Genomic DNA, 19,306 nt, shown 5'->3' with positions numbered 1-19,306 from the left:
ATAAGGGGAAAGGGGCAGATAGAGGAGAGAGGCAGTTATGAGGGGCAGATTTGAGAGGAGGGGGCAGTTTTGAGGGGCAGATGTGAGGTGTATGGGCAGATGTGCGGGAAGGGGAGCAGTTCTGAGATGTGTGGGCAGATGTGAGAGGTAAGGGGCAGATTTGAGGGGAAAAAGGTAGATATGAGAGGTCTGGGCAGTTCTGAGGGGAGAGGGCGGTTCTGAGGGGCAGTTCTGAGGTGTATGGGCAGATCTAAGGGGAGAGGAGCAGATATGAAGGGAGAGAGAAGAGGGGCAGATGTGAGGAGCAGTTCTGAAGGGAGAGGGGTGGGTGTGAGGGACGTGAGGGGCAGATCTGAGGGATGAGGGGGCAGCTCTGAGAGAGATGGGCAGCTCTGAGGAGAGAGGGGCAGTTCTGAGGGGTGTGAGGGGCAGATCTGCAGAGATAGGTGAGATCTGAGGGCAGAGGGGCAGATTTGAGAGCATGGGCGGCTCTGAGGGGCGAGGGGGTGGTTCTGAGAGGAGAGGGCATTTCTGAGGGGCAGATCTGAGGGGAGGGGGCAGATGTGAGGGGCAGTTTTGATGTGCATGGGCAGCTCTGGGTGGGGTGAGGGGCAGATCTGGGGTGAGGGGGTGGCTCTATGGGGTGTGAGGAGGCAGTACTGAGGGATAGCAGGGGATGGGCAGATATGGGGTATGGGAGCAGTTCTGGGCTGAGGGGGCAGCTGTGAGGGGTGAAGGGGGCAGTTCTGAGGGGCACAAGGGCAGTTCTGGAGTGGAGGGGCAGTTCTGAGAGATACGGACAGTTCTGGGGGAGGAGGGGCAATATTGAGGGGTAATGGGGGTAGTTCTAAGTGTGCAGGGACCAGGGGCCAAGGAACGGGGGCAGCCCAACCGAGTTGGGGAACAGGAGAGTGATATGGGACTGAGTCTGGGGGGCACCCAGGGCCAGGGGTGCTCCTTGTTGCTCTCGTGAACCATCTCTTCCCCTAAAGCGGGGTCAGGATCTGTGCTCAGCTCCTCAAGGTGCGTGCACACATGAGCAAACACGCAGTCCTGGTGCAGCCCTCCATTGCAGCAGTGCACTGCCTGCCCCTCTGCTGCCACACAGAGCTGTGCCAGCTGTGGGTTCGGAGCTGAGACCCCACGCAGCTGAGGGATCTCATGGGACCAATCTCTGTGGCTGCACACACCAGCGTGGACCGACGGCTTTGCGTCGCGTTATCTCATATCTGCTCCTGCTGCATTGCACACCAGCAGGTTTCTACTGCATTATCCTAATTGGGGGAACTCCCATTCCCACAGCTATGCACAGCTCAGAGCTGGCCATTAGCTGACCCTTCTGGCAGCCAGTCTGCATGCAGGAATGCACGGCAGCCTTGAGAGAGATGCTGCTTTTCCCTCTGAAATCTTCCTGCAATTACTGATAACCGAGCACTGAACATGGACGCGCTCTCTTTCAAAAACACCACGTCCTCCTCCTTGCAGCACGTCGCAGAGTTACACCCCTTTGCTGGCAGAGCTGTTTCCATGCATTTCAGCATTGTTTTTTTTTTTTTGCTCAAAACTCTGTTTTCCACTCTGTCCTGCTTGCGTTTCGCTGCAAGCATCAGAGGGAGCTGCAGGCTGCTGCTCGGCCCCGTGTGCAGCTGCAAGAGTGGACGCTGCATGGAGCGAGCAGCACCAGCCTCTGGCCACCGTGCAGGCAACTAATTAGAGCCCTGCGTGTGATGAAATAAATGAAAATTAGTCATTTTGAGGTGGTGGCCTGATGATTAAAAGCCAAGCCAATGGAAAGAAGCCCAGGAGAGAAATAATTGTATGGATAGTGGAGGAATGTGCTCGGGGTGCTGTCACACCTGGGCAGGGGTGCAGAAAGGACGGGGAGAAGCGGCTGCTCATCTCTGGAGCGAAGCAGAAGCGATCAGCAGTGTTATTAGACAAAGAGGCGCCGTCAGAAACAGTGCCATCTGGGAGGCTTCGACTTCCCCAAAATAAAGCTGAGAACAAACGCTCCTAAAAACGGCACCGCGCCGCTATTTCTAGATCTGATCACCACCAGATTGCTGCTTTACCAACCAGGCGCTCGCAGCCGGCTCAGCAAAACCAGCAGCCCGAGCACTGCAGGAAGCAGAGGACATCCTACGTTGCTTTGTGTTGTGGAGCTGCGCCCCAAGCAGAAGATGGGAACGGAGACCCATGGAAGCATCACACGTCCCGCTGTGTCACCCAGGTGCCACCGCCACGCTGTCACCGTGAGCTCCTATTTTGGGCTGATGCTGCAGCACCCAGTGATGTGGGGCACTTTAGCTTAATAGCTTAGGGCTATTTTCAGAGCTGCCCTTCTCCGCACGTGCTCTGACCCAGTGTCCAACCATGGGGCACTTTCTAGGGGCGGTGGCGAGGAAGGGGATCCTGGCTGGGACAGCAGAGGTGACACCGGAGCTGCTGGGACCAAGGGGACACCCCAGGCCCTTGTCCTCAGCCCCACAGAGCTCAGCTCTGCCCCACAACTTCACCACTGCCCCAGCCCAAACCTGGTTCTGAGCCGAGCACCGGCACCCAGGTGCTGTCGCGCCCGTCCCCAGCACGGGGGCACGGCTGGAAAAGTTCCTCACCGTGCCAAAACACACCTTAAAAATAATCACTTTATATTTCAGAGACCTTGTACAAGGGTTAAAGCAGCACAGCAATGCCTTTGCAGCCCCCCTCCCCCTGCGCTCCCCACCTCCACACTCCCCAAAGCCAGCCCCACAGCATCCTCAAAGCCAAAACCATCCCCAAACCCCCAGTAACCCCAGCCCCAAAGCCATCCCCTCCCACCCCACCCTGTCTCTGTGCCTCAGTTTCCCCCAACCCTACAGCCCAGGGCACACTGGGGCCACGGTGACCACCCCCCACCCCAGGGTTGGGAGAAGTGAACAGGGACTGGGACAGCCCCCACCCTTGGGTCGGTCTCAACGCATTTTTATTAAATCCTTACAAAACAGAATACAAAATTCTGGCATCAACAATGGTTATAAAGGAAAACTTCAATCCAGCTGTATCAGTTCACCTGGTACATACAGTAAAGTGCTTGTTGGTTGTAGGGTTTTTTTTTTTTTTTCTCTTCCTTTTTAATTCTCTTTCCCCCCCCCCCCCCCCATTACTTTTATTCCCCAGCCAGCCCCAAGTGGAGGCAGGGGGGTGCAATGCGTCAGCCCAGCTTTGGCAGTCTTCATCCATCGTAAAGCAGAGAAAATCCCCCCATTTCCATTAAAAAAAAAAAGTTAACTTCACAGTACAAGTTTCTACCCAGTCCTACGTCAGGTTAGTGGGGCCGGAGGGGAGCGCAGGGATGGGAGGAGGCAAAATGCTTAAAGTTTCCAGCTTCAAAACTAACGTAACATCTGGTTTCTGGGATAGGTGCTCAGCGGGGCTTTGCAGGAGTGGGTGAAGGGCTTTGGGGAGCACCTGTGGGTGCCACAGGGCTGATCCTGAACCCCACAGCCCAGCCCCAAGCTGCTCCCACCCCACAGCAGACCTCAGGAACCCCAGCCCGAGGCGTTGGCTGCGCATCCTTCCAGCAGTTCTTAATATAAGACAACGAGGAATCATCCACAACTGATAGCACAAAGTAAGCAATCCATGTCACAACGCACAATCAAGATGGATTTTTTGTCTTTCCTCGGGGGGAGGGAGGACCGGGGGCCTCGAAGCATCACCGTCCCTGACCCCACAGTGCTGCAGAGGGGTGGGGAGGGCAGCCCTACACCTGGAGGAAACCCCCGCCCCAAAACAACCCTACACGTATTGCATAGTATTGCTGTCAGCACTCTGAAAACAGAAAGGAGAACTCTTTTTTTTCCAGCGACCTGGGGACGTCTCTCCCATATCCAGGCAAGCTCCCACTGCACACAGCATGGGGCACGGTTGCTTTTTGCTTTCCCCCGTGCCCTCCTCCCCCCCCCCAAAAAAAAAAACCCAAAACATATAAAGCTCCAAGCATAGAGAATGCAGAATAACAGGGCTCCCTGCTCTGAGCAGGACACGGGGACGGCTGCAGCTCCGACCCCACAGTGTTCCATCAGCTCCCCCCTGCTGCCCTGCACCCCAAACCCTCCTGCTGCTGCTGCTGCTGCTCCCAGCTGGGACCCCCCCTCCACTGCCCAGCCTCAGGGCCAGCCCAAAGCTACACCAGGGCCATGCTGCCCTACCGAGGGGGATTCCATGGAGCACCCCTGTATTCCTAAAGATGTTTTTCCCTATTTGCCTCAGCTGCTCTGGAACCTGGGGTGCACGACCTCCCCCCCAGTGCAGGAGCACAGCCCTGGGACTGAGCATTGCCCCACTCTGACCTTACCCCTGGGAGCTGCCTGCTGGAGTGAGGGTGGAACGGAAGACGTTTCTCCGTGCCCTGTAGAGAAGCACAGCTAGAGCAGGTTAAAACCAACACTAATCAGTAACAATTAAAAAGGATAAAAGGGGGGTGAATAGCTTATTCTGGAGGCTGGCTGCCGAGGCGGGCATGAGCCGGGTTGGGGCAATGGGATGTGTTGTGGGGGGTGAGCATCGGGGTTGGGGTGAGCATCGGGGTGCACTCCCATACCACACCATCCCTGGGATGGCCCCCCCTGCTTGTAGCCCCCCCCACATCTGGGGGACCCTCAGCTCCCCATAGGGCCGAGGTGACAGCGCTGCTGCTGCTGGTCTTTTGTTCACAGTATGAGCTGAGAGCGGCCGCGGCACAGAGTCCTTTGGTGCCGGGGTGTGCGGGGGGGGGACAGGAGAAACCAACCACGAGCTGGGGAGCAAAGCTCAAGTGTCTGTCTGGTGTCTGTGGGTGGCTGGGGGGGGAAGGAAGGGGGGAAGCGACCCCACGTGTGATTTAATACCTTAGCAAAAAAAAAAAAATAGTAGGATCTTCCCTAAACCCCACCAGCCCCAAAGCCCCAGAAGATCCGCAAAACCTCGGGGAGCAGCCAACAGGACAGTCAGTCCTATCTCGTTGGCAGCCAGCAAACAAGGGCAGATTTGGGGGTAGAGGAGGGGGGGGGAAAAAAAAAAAAGAAAAAAAAAGAAAAACTGAAGAGAAAGAGGGGTGGGGAAGGGGAGCACGGCGGGGCTCAGGCCTGGTCAGCCACCAGGACCAGCGGGGCCACCAGGTGCTGCCCCGCAGCCACTGCTTTGGCCGCGCTGCTCCTCTGCCGCCGCTGCGCCAGCTGGGACTCGGAGGGTGGTGAGAGCTGCACGGCCCTGGAGGCTGCTTTGATGATGATGGGGCGCTCCTCCTCCTCCTCCTCCTCATCCTCGTCGCGCTGTGTCAGCTGCCTGTTGACGGCCATGGCCTCTGCGGCGAAGGAGGTGAGTTCTTTGGCACTGCTGTTCCTATGGGGCACGGATGGAGGGGGCTGAGAGTGCGTTTGAGGCCCCGCGCCATGCAGGGATGGTGCTGAAAATGGGGCTCGGACCCAAATCATGCACTGCAACCCCATAGTGGCACAAGCAGGATCCTGGGAGTCACAGTTTTAAATGAAGAGTGTGAGCTTTGGTGGAATACAGGGAAGAAGTTCTTGGTCGATGCACTGGCACTGCCTGGAGCAGCCGTGGGTGCCCCCATCCCGTCCGAGGTTGGGTCTGTGGGGTGGGCTGGGGGCAAACCTGGATCCCATGGGGTGGGCTGGGACTACTGGGGGTGATGCTGGTCCCTCAAATGAGGGGGTCCATGTGCTGGTGCTCACCGCAGGGGACCCATGGGGGTGATGCCATGAAATGGGGACTCACAGATCCAGGGGTTTGGGGACCCCATCCCAGTGCTCACTATACGGGGACACACTGAGGTGATGGTGGGAAGTGGGGTCCCTCAAATCAGAGTGTTGATGTCCCAGTGCTCACTATGAAGGAACCCACTGGGGTGATGGTGGGAAATGGGATCCACATCCCTGAGCTCCTCATACGGGGACCCGCTGGGGTGATGCCATGAAATGAGGACCCATGCATTCAGGGGTTTGGGGACCCCATCTCAGTGCTCCCCAGAGGGGGACCCATTAGGGTGACGGTGGGAAATGGGGTCCCCAAATCAGAGGATTTAATGAACCCATCCCAACACTCTCTGTAGGGGAACCTAATGGAGGCAGTGCTGGGAAGTGGGCTCCCCTCACTCAGGGGGCTTGGGAGTCCATCCTGCTGCTCACCATAGGGGAATCCATTGGGGGTCCACAAATCTGTGGGTCCCAGTGCCCACCATAGGGACCCCACTGGGGATGGTGCTGGGAACTGCCCCAAATGAGGAGATGGGGAGATCCCATAGGGCAGGCCATTGGGGTGGTGCTGGGTAGCAGCCCCCAGGAGCTGTGTTCCAATGACCACCCCCACCCCATTAGCCCCAGTTTGGCCCCAGCCCACCCCACAGACGCCGGCTGGAGGTTTTCAGGCCAACCTGCTCTATAGGGCTTCGTGCCAACCTGCTCTATGGGGCTGTCCCCACCCACAGTGCTGGAACCAGATGAGTTTCGGTTCCTTCCCACACCGACCCACGCCACAACCCTACAAATGAGGACCACCCCTCAGCACTCACCTCTGCAGGATGATGGGGGTTGGCAGGGTGTTATCCGGGGCGCACTGCAATGAAACAGAGCCACTCACACATGGGCACCCCGCAGCCCTCGGGGGCATCACACCGGGACGGGGGGCACACAGCACTCACCCCCTGCACCCAGGGGTGCTCCAGGACCTGGGCAGCGCTGAGCCGCTTCTTGGCATCCCGCAGCAGCAGCTTCGAGATGAGATCTTTGGCCCCAAAGGAGATGTGCGCCCAGTCCTTGTCGGGGAACTCGTATTTGCCCTCCTGGATGCTCTCAAATAACATGTTCTGGGAGGGGTGGGAAGGGAAAATGAGGGACTGCAGGGTGAGCAAGGGGGGAAGGAAGGGAAAACAAGGGGCTGTAGGGTGGGCACCCCGCACACCTGGCAGGTGGGGCACGCCTCGCCTCGGTCCCAGCCGCAGTCGGAGCCACAGTGGCCCACGAAGGGGGGGTACCCACTGAGCATGATGTACAGGATCACCCCCAGGCTCCACAGGTCACAGCGCTTGTCGTAGATGGACGCCTCCTCGCTGAAGGCCTCCACCACCTCTGGGGCCATGTACTCAGCCGAGCCACACTGCGGGGTCGGGGGCAGCTGTCAGGATGCAGCTCTTGGGGGGGGCTGCCTCCCCACACCGTCCCAATGGGATCCCTCAGATCCCCCAACCTGGGGCAGCCCACTTCCCAGCACCGTCCCCAACGTGTCCCTCTGTGGTGGGTGCTGGGAGGGGGTCCTCAGATCTGCTGGACCCCATTTCTCAGCATCACCCCAATGGGTTCCCCTATGGTGAGCAGCAGGATGGATCCCCAAACCCTCTCATCTGGGGCAACCCCCTTCCCAGCACCACCCCCTTTAGGTTCCCCTACAGAGAGCACTGGGATGGGGTCATTAAATCCCCTGATCTGGGGATCCCATTTACCACCACCACCCCAACACATCCCCCTTTGAGGAGCATCAGGATGGATCCCCAAAACCCCTGATCTGGGGGACCCCACTTCAAGTACCACCCCCAATAGGTCTCCCTATGGTGAGCACTGGGATGAGGTCCCCAAACCCCCAATCTGTGGGTCCCCATTTCCCAGCATCACCCCAGTGGGTCCCCCTGTAGTGAGCACTGGGACGGGGTCCCTACTTTATGGCATCGCCCCAATGGGTTCCCTTTACGGGGAGGGCTGCGACACGGACCCCGTGATTTAAGGTCCCCCCCCAACACAATGCAGAGGATTCCAGCAGCTGTGCCCCTTTACAGAGGGGGTGTCACCCCAAAGCCCCCCCCCAGCACCCCACTCCAAGCCCCTCCCCACAGCAGTGAGCACTGACGCAATGGGGACGGGGACGCCCAGACCCCACAGCGCCCGCCCCCACGCTCTGGGCCTTTCCAGCACACATGACCCGGTGACGAGGGCAGAGGAAAAGCTGTAGCAGCAGATAATGGAACGGCACCGCCCCCCACAGTGCCCCCCCCCCGGCACAGGGTGAGCCTTAACCCTATAGGGACCGGGGGGGAGGTGAAGAGGGGTGGGGAAAAACAACCCCCAGTGAGGCTGAGAACAGGGAACCTGCAGCACAAGTGGAACGCAGTGCAGTGATGGAGCAGGATAGAGGGGCTGGGGGGGAGCTGTGTGCCCCTCACCCCCCCTCCCCCAATTGCTGTTTGCAGCTCAGCCCCCCCGGGGGCCAAAAATCCCCAACGGGGCCCCACAGCGATAAGGGCTTCCTTCACCCCAGGGTGGGACAGCAGTGTTATAGGGGTGAGGGCTCCCTGTGATCCCCCCCACCCCATCCCCCCTCCCCACGAGGCTCTTAGGGCAGAGAGCAGAAGAAACGGTGGGGGGCGGGGGTCATGAAATAGGGAAACGTGGGTGGGAGTGTTATGGGGTGGGGGGGCTGTACCGGGGTGAGCAGCTCTGGGGTGGAGATGGGGGAGCAGTCCCCGTTCAGTTTGATGCCGCTGCCCAGGTCGAAGTCACAGATCTTCACCGGGGACACCTTCGTGGGGTGGGGGCACAGATGTGTGGGGCTGGATGACCCCCATGGCACTGTGCCCCCCACCCTCCATCACCCCCTCACCCCACTCACCTGGTCTGGGCTCTCACACAGGATGTTCTCCGGCTTCAGATCCCTGTGTGCTATTCCTATAGGTGGGGGGGAGGGAACGACAAATAGAGGAGCTCTCATATAGGGCCAAAATATCCCCCCCCACCCCACCCTGACCCCAATGCAGGGAAAGGCTGAGTGCCCCCCCCCATGCCATGGGGCACCTCCCCACAGAGGAACGGGTTCACCCCCCGGGGGGGGACCCACACCCGGCAGGGCGGTGCCCCCACCCACCCTTGTTGTGCAGGAAGTGCAGGGCGCGTGCGATGTCCCGCACCACCACGCTGGCCTCCAGCTCATTGAAGTGGCGTCGCCGGTGGATGTGGGTCAGGATGGAGCCTGTGGGGTGGGGGGGGGGGGGGGTCAGGACTCAGTGTAGGGGTGGGGGGCTGAGCTCATTGCCTCCACGACCCTATAAGACCCCCCCAGCACTCACCGCCCCGCATCTTCTCGAACACCAGGTAGAAGCGCTCCTCTTCCTCGAAGAACTCGATCAGCTCCAGCACGTTCCTAAGGCGGGGGCACCGCAAAATATGGGGACCCCCCCACCGTGGGACGGGACCCCCAATCACCCCACCCTCAAGGTCAGATCAAATCCAAACAGCCAAAGACCCCCTCCTGCCCCCCAAAGCTTCAGGAGGATTTGGGGCCATCAAAGTGTTCCTCCCCCCCCCCCCCCCAGCAGCACTGACCCCCCAAATGAGACCCCTCCCCACGGGATGGGACAGATCAAACCCAAACAACCAAAGACCCCAGACCCCAAACCTATCGGGGGACGTGGGGCCACATGGGATGTTCCTAAGGTGGAGGGGTCCATGGGTGCCCCCCCTACCTATGGCCCTGGCACTGGTAGAGCATCTCCACCTCCCGGAACACGCGGCTGCGGATGTGCCCACGGCGCTTCTCGATGATCTGCAGCACGGGGGGGTCAGTGGGGGTTAAGGACACAGTACCCCTCCCACCCTGCCGGTCCTTTCCCACCCGTGGGGCTGCACCCACTGCCCCACTACCCCACACCCTAACCCTACGCCCCCCCACTGAATCAATAGGGGCGTCCTAATGGGTGTGTGGGGGGAGGGGCTGCCGTTCCCCTCTGCGTTCTGCTCCCACGCCAGAAGTCAGTAGGGGATTTGGGATAACCTCTCCAGCCCCACCTCCCTGAACACAGAGCCCTGTAAGGGGCACACAGACCCTAAACCCCACAGCCCTGCCTTATATGGGGTCACACACTCCCCCAAATCCCACAGCCCTGCCCCACAGGGTGCGCACACCCCAAGCCCTGCCCTATGGGCTGGATACACAGACAGCCCCACACCCTCAGCGTCCCAAACACTCACTCACCCCCTCCGCCCTCATTTCCCAGCGTGGCTGTGGGGTGGCTGTGGGGTTATGGGGCAGTAATGGGGTCGAGGCACGCACCTTGACGGCGTACTCCTTGTTGGTGATGAGGTTGACACAGGACTGCACTCGGGCGTGGGCCCCTTCCCCCAACACCTCCTCCTGCAGCTGGTACACATCTGGGGGGAGGGCAGGGGGGTCCCCGTGACAATGGGATCACTGTAGGGACCGCCCCATACACCCCGACCCCAACCCAACCCCCCTCACCTTCAAAGCGCCCCGAGAAGCTGTCGGTGGCTCTGCAACGCTTCTTCTTCTTGGGGCGCTTCTTGGCGTCGGGGATGTCGATGGGTTGGCTGGAGGGCATGTCTGGGGGGGGCGAGGAGGGGGAACAGGGGGGTTTCGGCCCTATAAAGACGTGGCTCCCCCCCACCCCAACCACCCCACTGCTGTGGGGCGATGCTTACCGGGACGGGGTGGGCAGTCAAAGTCAAATTCGGGCTGCAGGCGGGGGGGCTGCTCGAATGACAGCTCGAAGGGGTTCTGGCCCTGGAGGGGGGGGGAGTTGGGGGTCACAGTGTGGGGCACAAGGATGGAAACCCCTCCCCCACCCTCCCACCCCACGGATATGGCTGCTGCTGCCCCATAGGTGCGGAGCAGCCCCAAGCCATGGGGCGAGGAAGGTCTGCCCACACGGGATGGGGACCGCTGGGGTCCCCCCCCCCGCGATGGGGGGCACAGAGCATCCCGCCCCCCCCCACCCCCCAACCCTGGGGTATGGTGCAAGGCTCGCAGCCCCACGACCCCAAACCCACACCAAAGCCAACAGGCCCTGACCCCCCCCAGTGCAGGATTGGGGCAGAGCAGCACTGCACCACTACGGGGAAAAGGGGGGGGGGGGGGGAACAGAAATACCACCCCCCCACAAAGCTCCACTCCGGGTGGGGGACAACACCCCCCCCCCCAGCGTCCCCCCCTCAGATCCCAAATTCATAGAGCAGAGCCCCCCCCCACTGCCCCCCCACTCCCCATAGAGCCCCGCAATGCCCCCCCCCGCTCCCCCCCCCGTCGGGCGGTGCTGCAGCGCTCAGCCCGGCCCCCCCCGTACCGTGAAGGAGCGGTGGAACCCCGCGAGCTCCGATTTCTTCTGCACCATTTTGCTGAGGGGTGGGAGGGGGGGGGTGGGGGGGTGGCAAGAAAACGGGGGGGGTGGGGGCAATAAAACTGGGGGGAAAGGGGGTAAATAAAAACGGGGAAGGGGGGGGGCGGAGGGGGAGGGGCAGAGCCGGGGGGTGGCCGAGACCTGCGGGGAGAGAGGGGGGGGGTGTTCAGAGGTTCGTACCCCCCCCGCACAGCCCGCACAGCCCCCCGCCTCCCGTCCCCCCCCCCCCGCCCCGCTCACCGCCGCCGTTCGGAGCGCACCGCCACCGCCGCCGCTCCGCACCGCTCCGCTCCGCCGCGGGGGGGGATCCCGGCACCGCCCCCCCCGCGCTTATAACGCCGCTCCGCCCCGCCCCGCCCCGCGCTGCGGCCCAGCACCAAAACAGCCCCCCCGCCCCCCCCGCAGCGCGGAGCCGCCAATGAGGGCACGCAGCTCTCCCCGCTGCTCCCCCCCCCCCCCCCCGACAAAACACCCCCGTGTCCGTCCCCCAGTGCCGGAATCCCCCCGTACCAACCCCCCCCCCCTCCCCCCAACACCCCCCCGGAACGCCTCTTCCCGTCGCTCAGCGCAGGGACACCCGGGGTCGCGTGCCCCCCCCCCCCCCCCCCCGGGATGGCAACACCCCCACGGCCCCCCCCCGGGTGCAGCCACACTCATGTCACGAGTGGGGCCGTGCTCGGCGCTGTGACGTTGGGACTGTGTGCGGGGGGGGCAGGTCATGGCTGTGTGTCCCCACGGCCCCATGTCCCACCAGAGACCCCCGTGTCCCCAGCGAACACGCAAGGAACATGTAGTGAACATCCAGAGAACATGGAAGGAACGTAATGAACACACAACTAACATGTGAGGAACATGTAATAAACATGCAACACACTGAACAGAACACAACATGTAATAAACATGCAAGGAACATGTAATAAACATGCAACAGACGCTGAACAGAACACATAACAAACATGTAATGAACATGCAATGAACATACAAGGGACATGCAACAAACAGGCAAGGAACATGCAGAGAGCATGCTATGAACATAAGGGAACATGTAAAGAACATTCAGGAGCCATGCAAAGAACATGCAAGGAACATGCAAAGAACATGTAATAAACATGCAAAGAACACAAATAAACACACAAAGGAACCATGCAAATAACATGCAGGGCAAATACAACAAACACACAAGGAACATGCAATGAACATACAGAGAACATGCAATGAACATACAGAGAACACGCAGGGAAGGCACAACCATGTAATGAACATGCAATTTACATGCAGGGAACATGCAATGAACACACAAGGAGCACGTGGGGTACACACAATGAACATACAATGAACACACAGCACACATCAGCAGGGCCACCTGCACCCCGCAGCCTGCACGCTCTCTGCATGTTCCCTACATGTTCATTACATGTTTGCTACATGTCCCCCTTGCACGTTTGTTGCATGTCCCTGCATGTAGTTTGCGTGCTCTCTACATGTTCACCACACTCTTTGCACATCGTGCACTGCATGTTCCTGCATGCACTTTCCATGCTTCCTCCATGCACTTTGCATGTTCCTTGCATGCACTTTGCATGTTCCCTTCACACTCAGCACACTCACTGCACGCACTCCGCATTCTCTCACGTTCACGGCGTGCTCTTTGCACATCATGCACTCCACACACTTGCACGCTCTCTGCACGCTCCCTGCGTGCACGCTGCACACCCCCTGCATGCTTTTTTCGTGCTCCCTGCGTGCTCTTTGCACATCAAGCACCGCACGCTCCCTGCACGCTCACTACATGCACCTTCCACGCTCCATGCGTGCACTTTGCACACTTCCTGCACCCACCACACGCTCTCTGCATGCAAGTGCTCCTTGCACGCTCCTTGCACGCTCCCTGCATGTTCCTTGCATGCTCCCTGCACACCTGCGTGCTCTCTGCATGCTGTGCACTCATCCCACCACCTCTGCACACACACACACACACACACAGCAGCTCCCCCTGCACAGTGCTCACTCCATTTATTGCTTCCACTCAGGCTGTTGTGCATCCCTGCGCTCACACCCCTCCAAACCAACCCCCCCTCCACGCACACCCCCAGGGCACAGAGCAGCAGCTCCTTCATCCACTGCTCTGAGAAACCCCTCCTGCACTACAAAGCCACTGCCTTGACCCCACGAATGCCCACCCAGCACTGTGTGCCCCAACTGCACGACGACTGCTCCCTCCCGGCAGCCTGGAACCTTTCTTTTTCCTTTCTTTTTTTTTTTTTTTTTTAATAATAATAGAAATCGCTATCGGGGGGGGGAAAAGAAAAAAAAAAAAGCAACAAAAAAAGACAAACAACCAAACGAATCGATCTAGAACATCTCTTACAAAAATACTCCTGCTATACTGCAGTGATTACATCGAAACGCCTTAAAAATATAAATTCATTTCTGTAAGGAAACGTCTGTGTGGTGCTGCGGGGACGGCGCTGCGCAGCAGGGATCCTCAGTGGCACATCTGTGCTGTCATCTCCTTCTGCAAAGGGACGGGACGAGGAGCGTCAGGTCCAGAACTGCAGCACGGTGATCGGCCCCAGCACAGCATCCCTTAATGCCACCCCCACCCCCGTAGGGCAGGACAACCCACAGCCAACCCCACAGAGCCACCCCACCCCTTAATGCCACCCCACCCTCCCCTGATGGGGCAGGACACCCCACAGAACCACTGCTACGCCTTCATGCCACCCCCCCGCACCTCCCCCCGTAGGGCAGGACAGCCCATAGCCAACCCCACAGAACCACCACCACTGCCAGCCCTTCATGCCACCCTCTTCCCCCCACTCAGTGGGGCAGGACACCCCACAGAACCACCACTACCCCTCGATGCCACATCCTCCTCCTTCAGTAGGGCAGGACATCCCACAGAACCACCATTACCCCCTCTCCCTGTAGGGCAGGACTCCCCACAGCCAACCCCACAGAACCACCACCACTGCCACTCCTTACCACCACCCACTTCCTCCCAACCAGTGGGGCAGGACACCCCACAGAATAGCCACCAATACCCTTTAATTCCACCCCCTCACACTCCCATGGGGCAGGACATCCCACAGCCAACCCCACAGAACCACCATTGATACCCTTTAATGCCACCATCCCCCCAGTAGGGCAGGACCTCCCACAGAACCACCATTGCCACCCCTTCATGCCCTTGATGCCACATCCCTGTCCACCAGTGGGGCAGAACACCCCATAACCAACCCCACAGAACCACCACTGCTGCCACCCCCCAATGCCACCCCGCTCCTCCCACCCAGTGGGGCAGCACACCCCACAGAACCACCACCAATACCCCTTAATGCCACCCCCCACACCCCCATGGGGCAGCACACCCCACAGAACCACCACCAATACCCCTTAATGCCACCCCCACACCCCCATGGGGCAGCACACCCCACAGAACCACCACCAATACCCCTTAATGCCACCCCCCACACCCCCATGGACCACCCCACAGAACCACCACCAATACCCCTTAATGCCACCCCCCACACCCCCATGGGGCAGGACACCCCACAGACCCACCACCAATACCCCTTAATGCCACCCCCCACATCCCCATGGGGCAGCACACCCCACAGACCCACCACCAATACCCCTTAATGCCACCCCCCACAACCCCATGGACCACCCCCAGACCACCCCACAGAACCACCCTTCATTCCACCCCCCCCCAGGCCAACCACCCCAAGCACAGCCCCCCACCGCCCCTCCGCCCACCAGAGGCTCCAGCTCCTTGGTGTCGATGAGGTTGAACTCCTTCACAAAGTAGTAGAAGTGCTTGTAGCACGTGTTCACGTGCGCCTCCGAGCCCATCTGCGTGATGCGGTCGAAGTGATGGATGTAGACGTGGACGAAGACGCGGAAGAGCCTCGAGAGGATCTTCTTCACCACGGGGAGGAAGTTCCTGGGGAAGGGCGTACCTGGGGGCAGCACCAGCACATCCCACAGCTGCTCCCCTCCATCCCAGCACGGATGCGGCGCAGAGCATCGCAAAGCGCCGAGCTCCGCTGCAGAGCAGCTCATCTCCCCGAAGGAAAGGGCTGAAGAAAACCCGCTGCGGTTCCTCCTACGCTGAGGGTCTGCAGCTCTTTAAGAACTACAGGCAGCAGGCAGTGCTGGGGATGCACCCACCGTGTGCCCTCTGGACAACTCTGTCCTGCACTGGGCACTGGTGAGGCCTCACCTCGAGTGCTGGGTTCAGTTTTGGGCGCTTCAGTACAGAAGGGACATGGAGGTGATGGAGCAGGTCCAAAGAAGGGCAGCGAGGCCGGGGAAGGGCTTGGAGAATATGGCTTATGAGGAAAGACTGAAGGAACTGGGGCTGTTCGGTCTGGGGAAGAGGAGGCTGAGGGGAGGGAGACCTCACTGCTCTCTGCCAGTATCTGAAAGCTGCGTACAGCACAGCGGGGCTGGTCTCTTCTCACTGGTGACGGGATGAGGGGGAAATGGCCTCAAGTTGCACCAGGGTAAGTTTAGGCTGGATATCAGGAAACACCTCTTTGCAGAAAGGGTTGTTAAGCACTGCGGCGGGCTGCCCAGGGAGGTGGTTGAGTCACCATCCCTGGATGTGCTTAAAACCCACCTGGATGCGGTGCTCAGGGCCGTGATTTAGCAGAGGGCCGTTAGGGTTGGGGTTGGACGGCTGGGTGGCGGTCGGACCGGTGGTCTTTAAGGTCTGTCCCAACCTGAGCAGTTTTACGATTCTATCCCCGTGCTGACACAGAGCCCAGAGCAACAGCAGAGCCGCACTCACCGACATTGGTGGGGAAGATGTCCTCGTTGTTGATCTGCACCTCGATCCAATCCATCAGCAGGTTCATGTACTGCGGGGCAGACAGGGCCGTGGGCTTCCTGTACTTGTGCTCGTCCTGCCAGCGGTACTCGTACCTGGGGCCTCCCGACATGACGGGGCAGGACTGCTCGGTGCAGTAGTCGCTGATGGTGCCGTAGATCAGGTTGATGCGGTTGAAGAAGTCCACCACGTGCACGGCCACCCAGTCGTTCTGCTCCTCGCCCGGCGGCAGCTGCACGGCCACCTTCAAGTCCAGCCCGGCGTTCAGAGATGCCTGAGCCTTCTTGTGCAGCTCGAAGCGCTGCGTGCCCGGCTCGAATTTACGTTTGGGCCGGAAGGTTTTGTCCTTATTGAACACCTGCTTCAAAGCGTGGGACATCTCGATTCCCTGCCACCGTCACAGAGCCGCCCTCCTCCTCCTCCTCCTCCTGCTGCTGCTGCTCATCCACTGCCAGCCTGCAAGGCAGCACAGCAGGGTTAACAGCAGCCCATGCAGAGGAGAGGCGAGGCAGGGACGTGAGCACAGATCCCAGAAGGAACACGGCGCTGCCTGTTTGCAGCTATCGATACCCGCAGCCATCCTTCGTGTCGTCAGCACCGGGCAGCCCCACCACGGGAGCTCGGGGCTGCAGCCAAACACTGCTCTGTGCTGAGCGGGGCGGGCAGCACAGCCGCTCTGACTGCCAGCAGAGCCAAAGAGAGGAGAAAGGGGAGAAACCCTCAGAGAGCTCCGTCCCGGAGAGCTGCACCGCCCACGGGGGATGGGGAAAGGAAGATCCCCCCATGCAGTGCGAGGCACGGCACTGCCCTCACACAGCCAGCATCCCGCCGCGCCAGCACCGCTGCTCCTTTAAGTGCTGCTTTCACAGCCCTGCCGGCATCCAGGAGCCGGGCTGAGCCCCGCAGCAAAGCAGGGCCGGCACAGAGCAGCCCGGCCGCGATGCTGAGCGCACAGCAACATTTCTGTCTGCGAGCAGGAAGGCAGCTCTGCTTCCAGCCCGGAAATCGATCCGCCTGAGCACAGAACTCCGCAGAGCCGCCTGCAAACACAGCTTCAGATGCTCTGCTGCTAAAGGTCCGGATGAACACAAAGAGCCCTTCATGGCTCAGCGCGGAGCCACAAACCGGCAGCGGCCACGGAGCCGACGGGAAAACCGCGGCTCAGCTCCATCCCGAAAGGCTGAGCGTCATCCCAGGGCACGGGAGAGAAAGGGCGAGGGGATGGGGGGCACAGAGAGCTGCGTGCAGCAACAGGAGGGCGGAACGGGGGGTGGAACGGCGGGCCGCGATGCGGAGGGCGCAGCCCGGCGGTGCGGGCGGTCAGCACCGCGTGTGCGTTAACGGTGGGCACCGCGGGTCCCGCAGCGCGGATATTTACCCGTATTCCGAGAAGGCGAAGCTCAGAGGCTGAAGGTCGTCCCCCTCTTCTTCCTCTTCCTCCTGTTGCTGAGGTCCCACGGGGAAGAGCTTCACCCCGCGCCCCAGGAGCGCTCCGTGCCGACTCGAAGGCCGAGGGAGGCGCAACGGTGCGGGACTGAAGGCAGAAAGAGAACGCGAGCTGCGGGATGGAGCTGCGGGGCGGAGCGGGAGGGGATGGGGGGTGGAGGGATGGGGGCGGGGGGGCCGCACCCGGAGAACGAACTGCGGGACGGGGGGATAACAGAGAGCGGGGGGAAGGGAAGGCGGGGATAAAAAGGGATGCGGAAGGGGACGGGGAAGAGGGATGGGAAGTGGGGGGGAAGGGGACGGGGAAGCGCAGCCGCTCCGGCTGGGAGCTCCAAGCTCGGCGCTCGGCTCCCAGCAGCACCGGAGCCGTTCCCGGCAGCCGTGACCCCCCGCCTCCCCCCACGGAGGCATTTACGCCGCAGGCATCGCTCGGGCCCGCTCCCCCCCCCGGGCCCGCAGAGTCCCTCGGTTCCTCCCCCCCCCAGCCCCCATTTCCCCCCCCTCGGACCCCCGCCCCTCACCCGCCGCTCTGCCCCTCGTGCCGCCGCAGCGCAGCCCCGCGCGCCCCTCCCCCTCCGCGGCGCTCCGCCGGCGCTACTTCCTCTTAAAGGGGCCGCGCCCCGCGCCGCGCTTCTTCCTCTTAAAGGGGCCGCGCTGCGAACGCCGCTCCTCGTGGGGCGGGGCGGGACCCGGGGGGGTCGCGGTCCGATGTGCTCGTGAAGGCCCCGCGTAGCTCATTTTATTCTATTTCCTTCTTTGCGGCCAGCGCGTGGGGCGCGACCCCTCCGGGGAGGAAACCGAGGACCCCAAACCTCACCGAAATCGCAGGATCGTTCCGGTTGGAAAAACCCACTTAAAGCCCCACGTCCAACCCCGACGCACCCCCACCTGCCCACGGACCGCGTCCCGGTGCTGCGACTCCAAACCCCCCTTAAACCCTACGGCGGTCACGGACCGCCCCGAACCGTGCCCGAGGCTTCAGGTGCTCTCGGGGCGGACGGAAGGAAGGTGGGTGGGTGGGAGAGCCGTGGAGGCGGATGCGGGGCCCGGTGGGGAAACTGAGGGCAGCACGGGGCTCCGCGGTGCCGTTCCTCCTCCTCCCCCCCCCGCATTGGCCTTTCCCAGCCCCTCCCGGAGCTCCGCCGGTACAGATCAGGATCAGCCCTGACGCAGCCCGCTCTTCTTTGTAATTAGTAAAAGCTGGTTATTCTTAGAAACCCTAATGGATTAAATTAGAGACGGAACGAAGCGTTGACACAGCACGGTAATGACATCCTGCAGCTGAGTCACGGCTCCGGCCGGCCCGCGGGACCTCCAGCATTTCTTCGTTCCGCCGCAGAGCCGTAGGAGCTCAGCCTCCCCTGCGCGGCACGAAGCGCAGCAGCGCCGGGTGCAGCTCCAGGCACGCAGCCCTCACCGCACGGCTTGCAGGAGCTGCAGCGATAAGGACCGATTTTCCGTTCAGCTGCTCGATGGATCGCGGCACGATGGCGGCACGGAGCAGAACCAGCGCCCGCCCTGCTGCTGGGAGGCGGCACCGCGCAGTTCAGGCCCCGCTGCTCACTGCGCGCACCCGACGTTCACCCCAAGCCTTTATTTTGCCCTCCCCCCCGTGCACAGCTCCTTTCTCCCGAGGTCAGCAGCACAGAGTGCCGTTTTCCCCTTGCCGGACAGTGCAGGCCCACCCTGCAGTGAAAACGAATGAGCCAACGCTTCTGGGAGCAGCAGGAGCTCAGCGCAGGTAACACCTCTGCAAAGGCAGTGGGATTTTCTCCACGCAGCTCCCAGCTGCTGGGGCAGAAAGGAACTTCTCACCTCTGCAGAGCTCTCAGCTCCTCCACTGAGGGCACACGGCGCTCAGCCCTTGC

The 19,306-nt window shown here is 61.1% G+C and overlaps 2 protein-coding genes across 6 annotated transcripts; both read right to left on the bottom strand.

The window, feature by feature from the left end:
* Positions 1-2,948: 2,948 nt before the first annotated feature.
* MKNK2 (MAPK interacting serine/threonine kinase 2) lies at positions 2,949-11,172 on the bottom strand. Of its 2 annotated transcripts, XM_085211987.1 has the most exons (13): positions 11,105-11,172; positions 10,464-10,545; positions 10,264-10,365; positions 10,078-10,175; positions 9,491-9,570; positions 9,095-9,168; positions 8,893-8,997; positions 8,641-8,696; positions 8,455-8,550; positions 6,943-7,137; positions 6,683-6,847; positions 6,554-6,597; positions 2,949-5,364 (listed from the first exon to the last, which is right to left on the bottom strand). In XM_085211987.1, the coding sequence occupies exons 1-13, from the start codon at positions 11,150-11,152 to the stop codon at positions 5,103-5,105; spliced, it is 1,407 nt and encodes a 468-aa protein (XP_085068113.1). In that variant the 5' UTR covers positions 11,153-11,172; the 3' UTR covers positions 2,949-5,102. The 2 variants fall into 2 exon arrangements, with proteins under 2 accessions (XP_085068113.1, XP_085068114.1); XM_085211988.1 differs by lacking the exon at positions 8,455-8,550.
* Positions 11,173-13,505: 2,333 nt separating this feature from the next.
* On the bottom strand, positions 13,506-18,469 carry MOB3A (MOB kinase activator 3A). Of its 4 annotated transcripts, XM_085211997.1 has the most exons (6): positions 17,960-18,105; positions 17,371-17,526; positions 16,351-16,448; positions 15,954-16,236; positions 14,918-15,120; positions 13,506-13,673 (listed from the first exon to the last, which is right to left on the bottom strand). In XM_085211997.1, the coding sequence occupies exons 3-6, from the start codon at positions 16,369-16,371 to the stop codon at positions 13,644-13,646; spliced, it is 537 nt and encodes a 178-aa protein (XP_085068123.1). In that variant the 5' UTR covers positions 16,372-16,448; positions 17,371-17,526; positions 17,960-18,105; the 3' UTR covers positions 13,506-13,643. The 4 variants fall into 4 exon arrangements, with proteins under 4 accessions (XP_085068123.1, XP_085068121.1, XP_085068122.1 ...); XM_085211995.1 differs by lacking the exon at positions 17,960-18,105 and adding an exon at positions 18,327-18,469 and having other exon boundaries at positions 15,954-16,448; XM_085211996.1 differs by lacking the exon at positions 17,960-18,105 and adding an exon at positions 18,321-18,464 and having other exon boundaries at positions 15,954-16,448.
* Between the last annotated feature and the right edge of the window lie 837 nt (positions 18,470-19,306).

This window comes from Meleagris gallopavo, chromosome 30, assembly GCF_905368555.1.
Source record: "Meleagris gallopavo chromosome 30, MGAL_WU_HG_1.1, whole genome shotgun sequence".
Taxonomy (NCBI): Eukaryota; Metazoa; Chordata; class Aves; order Galliformes; family Phasianidae; genus Meleagris; species Meleagris gallopavo.
Note: the sequence above shows the minus strand (reverse complement) of the source record. Positions and strands in the feature narration are given on the sequence as shown.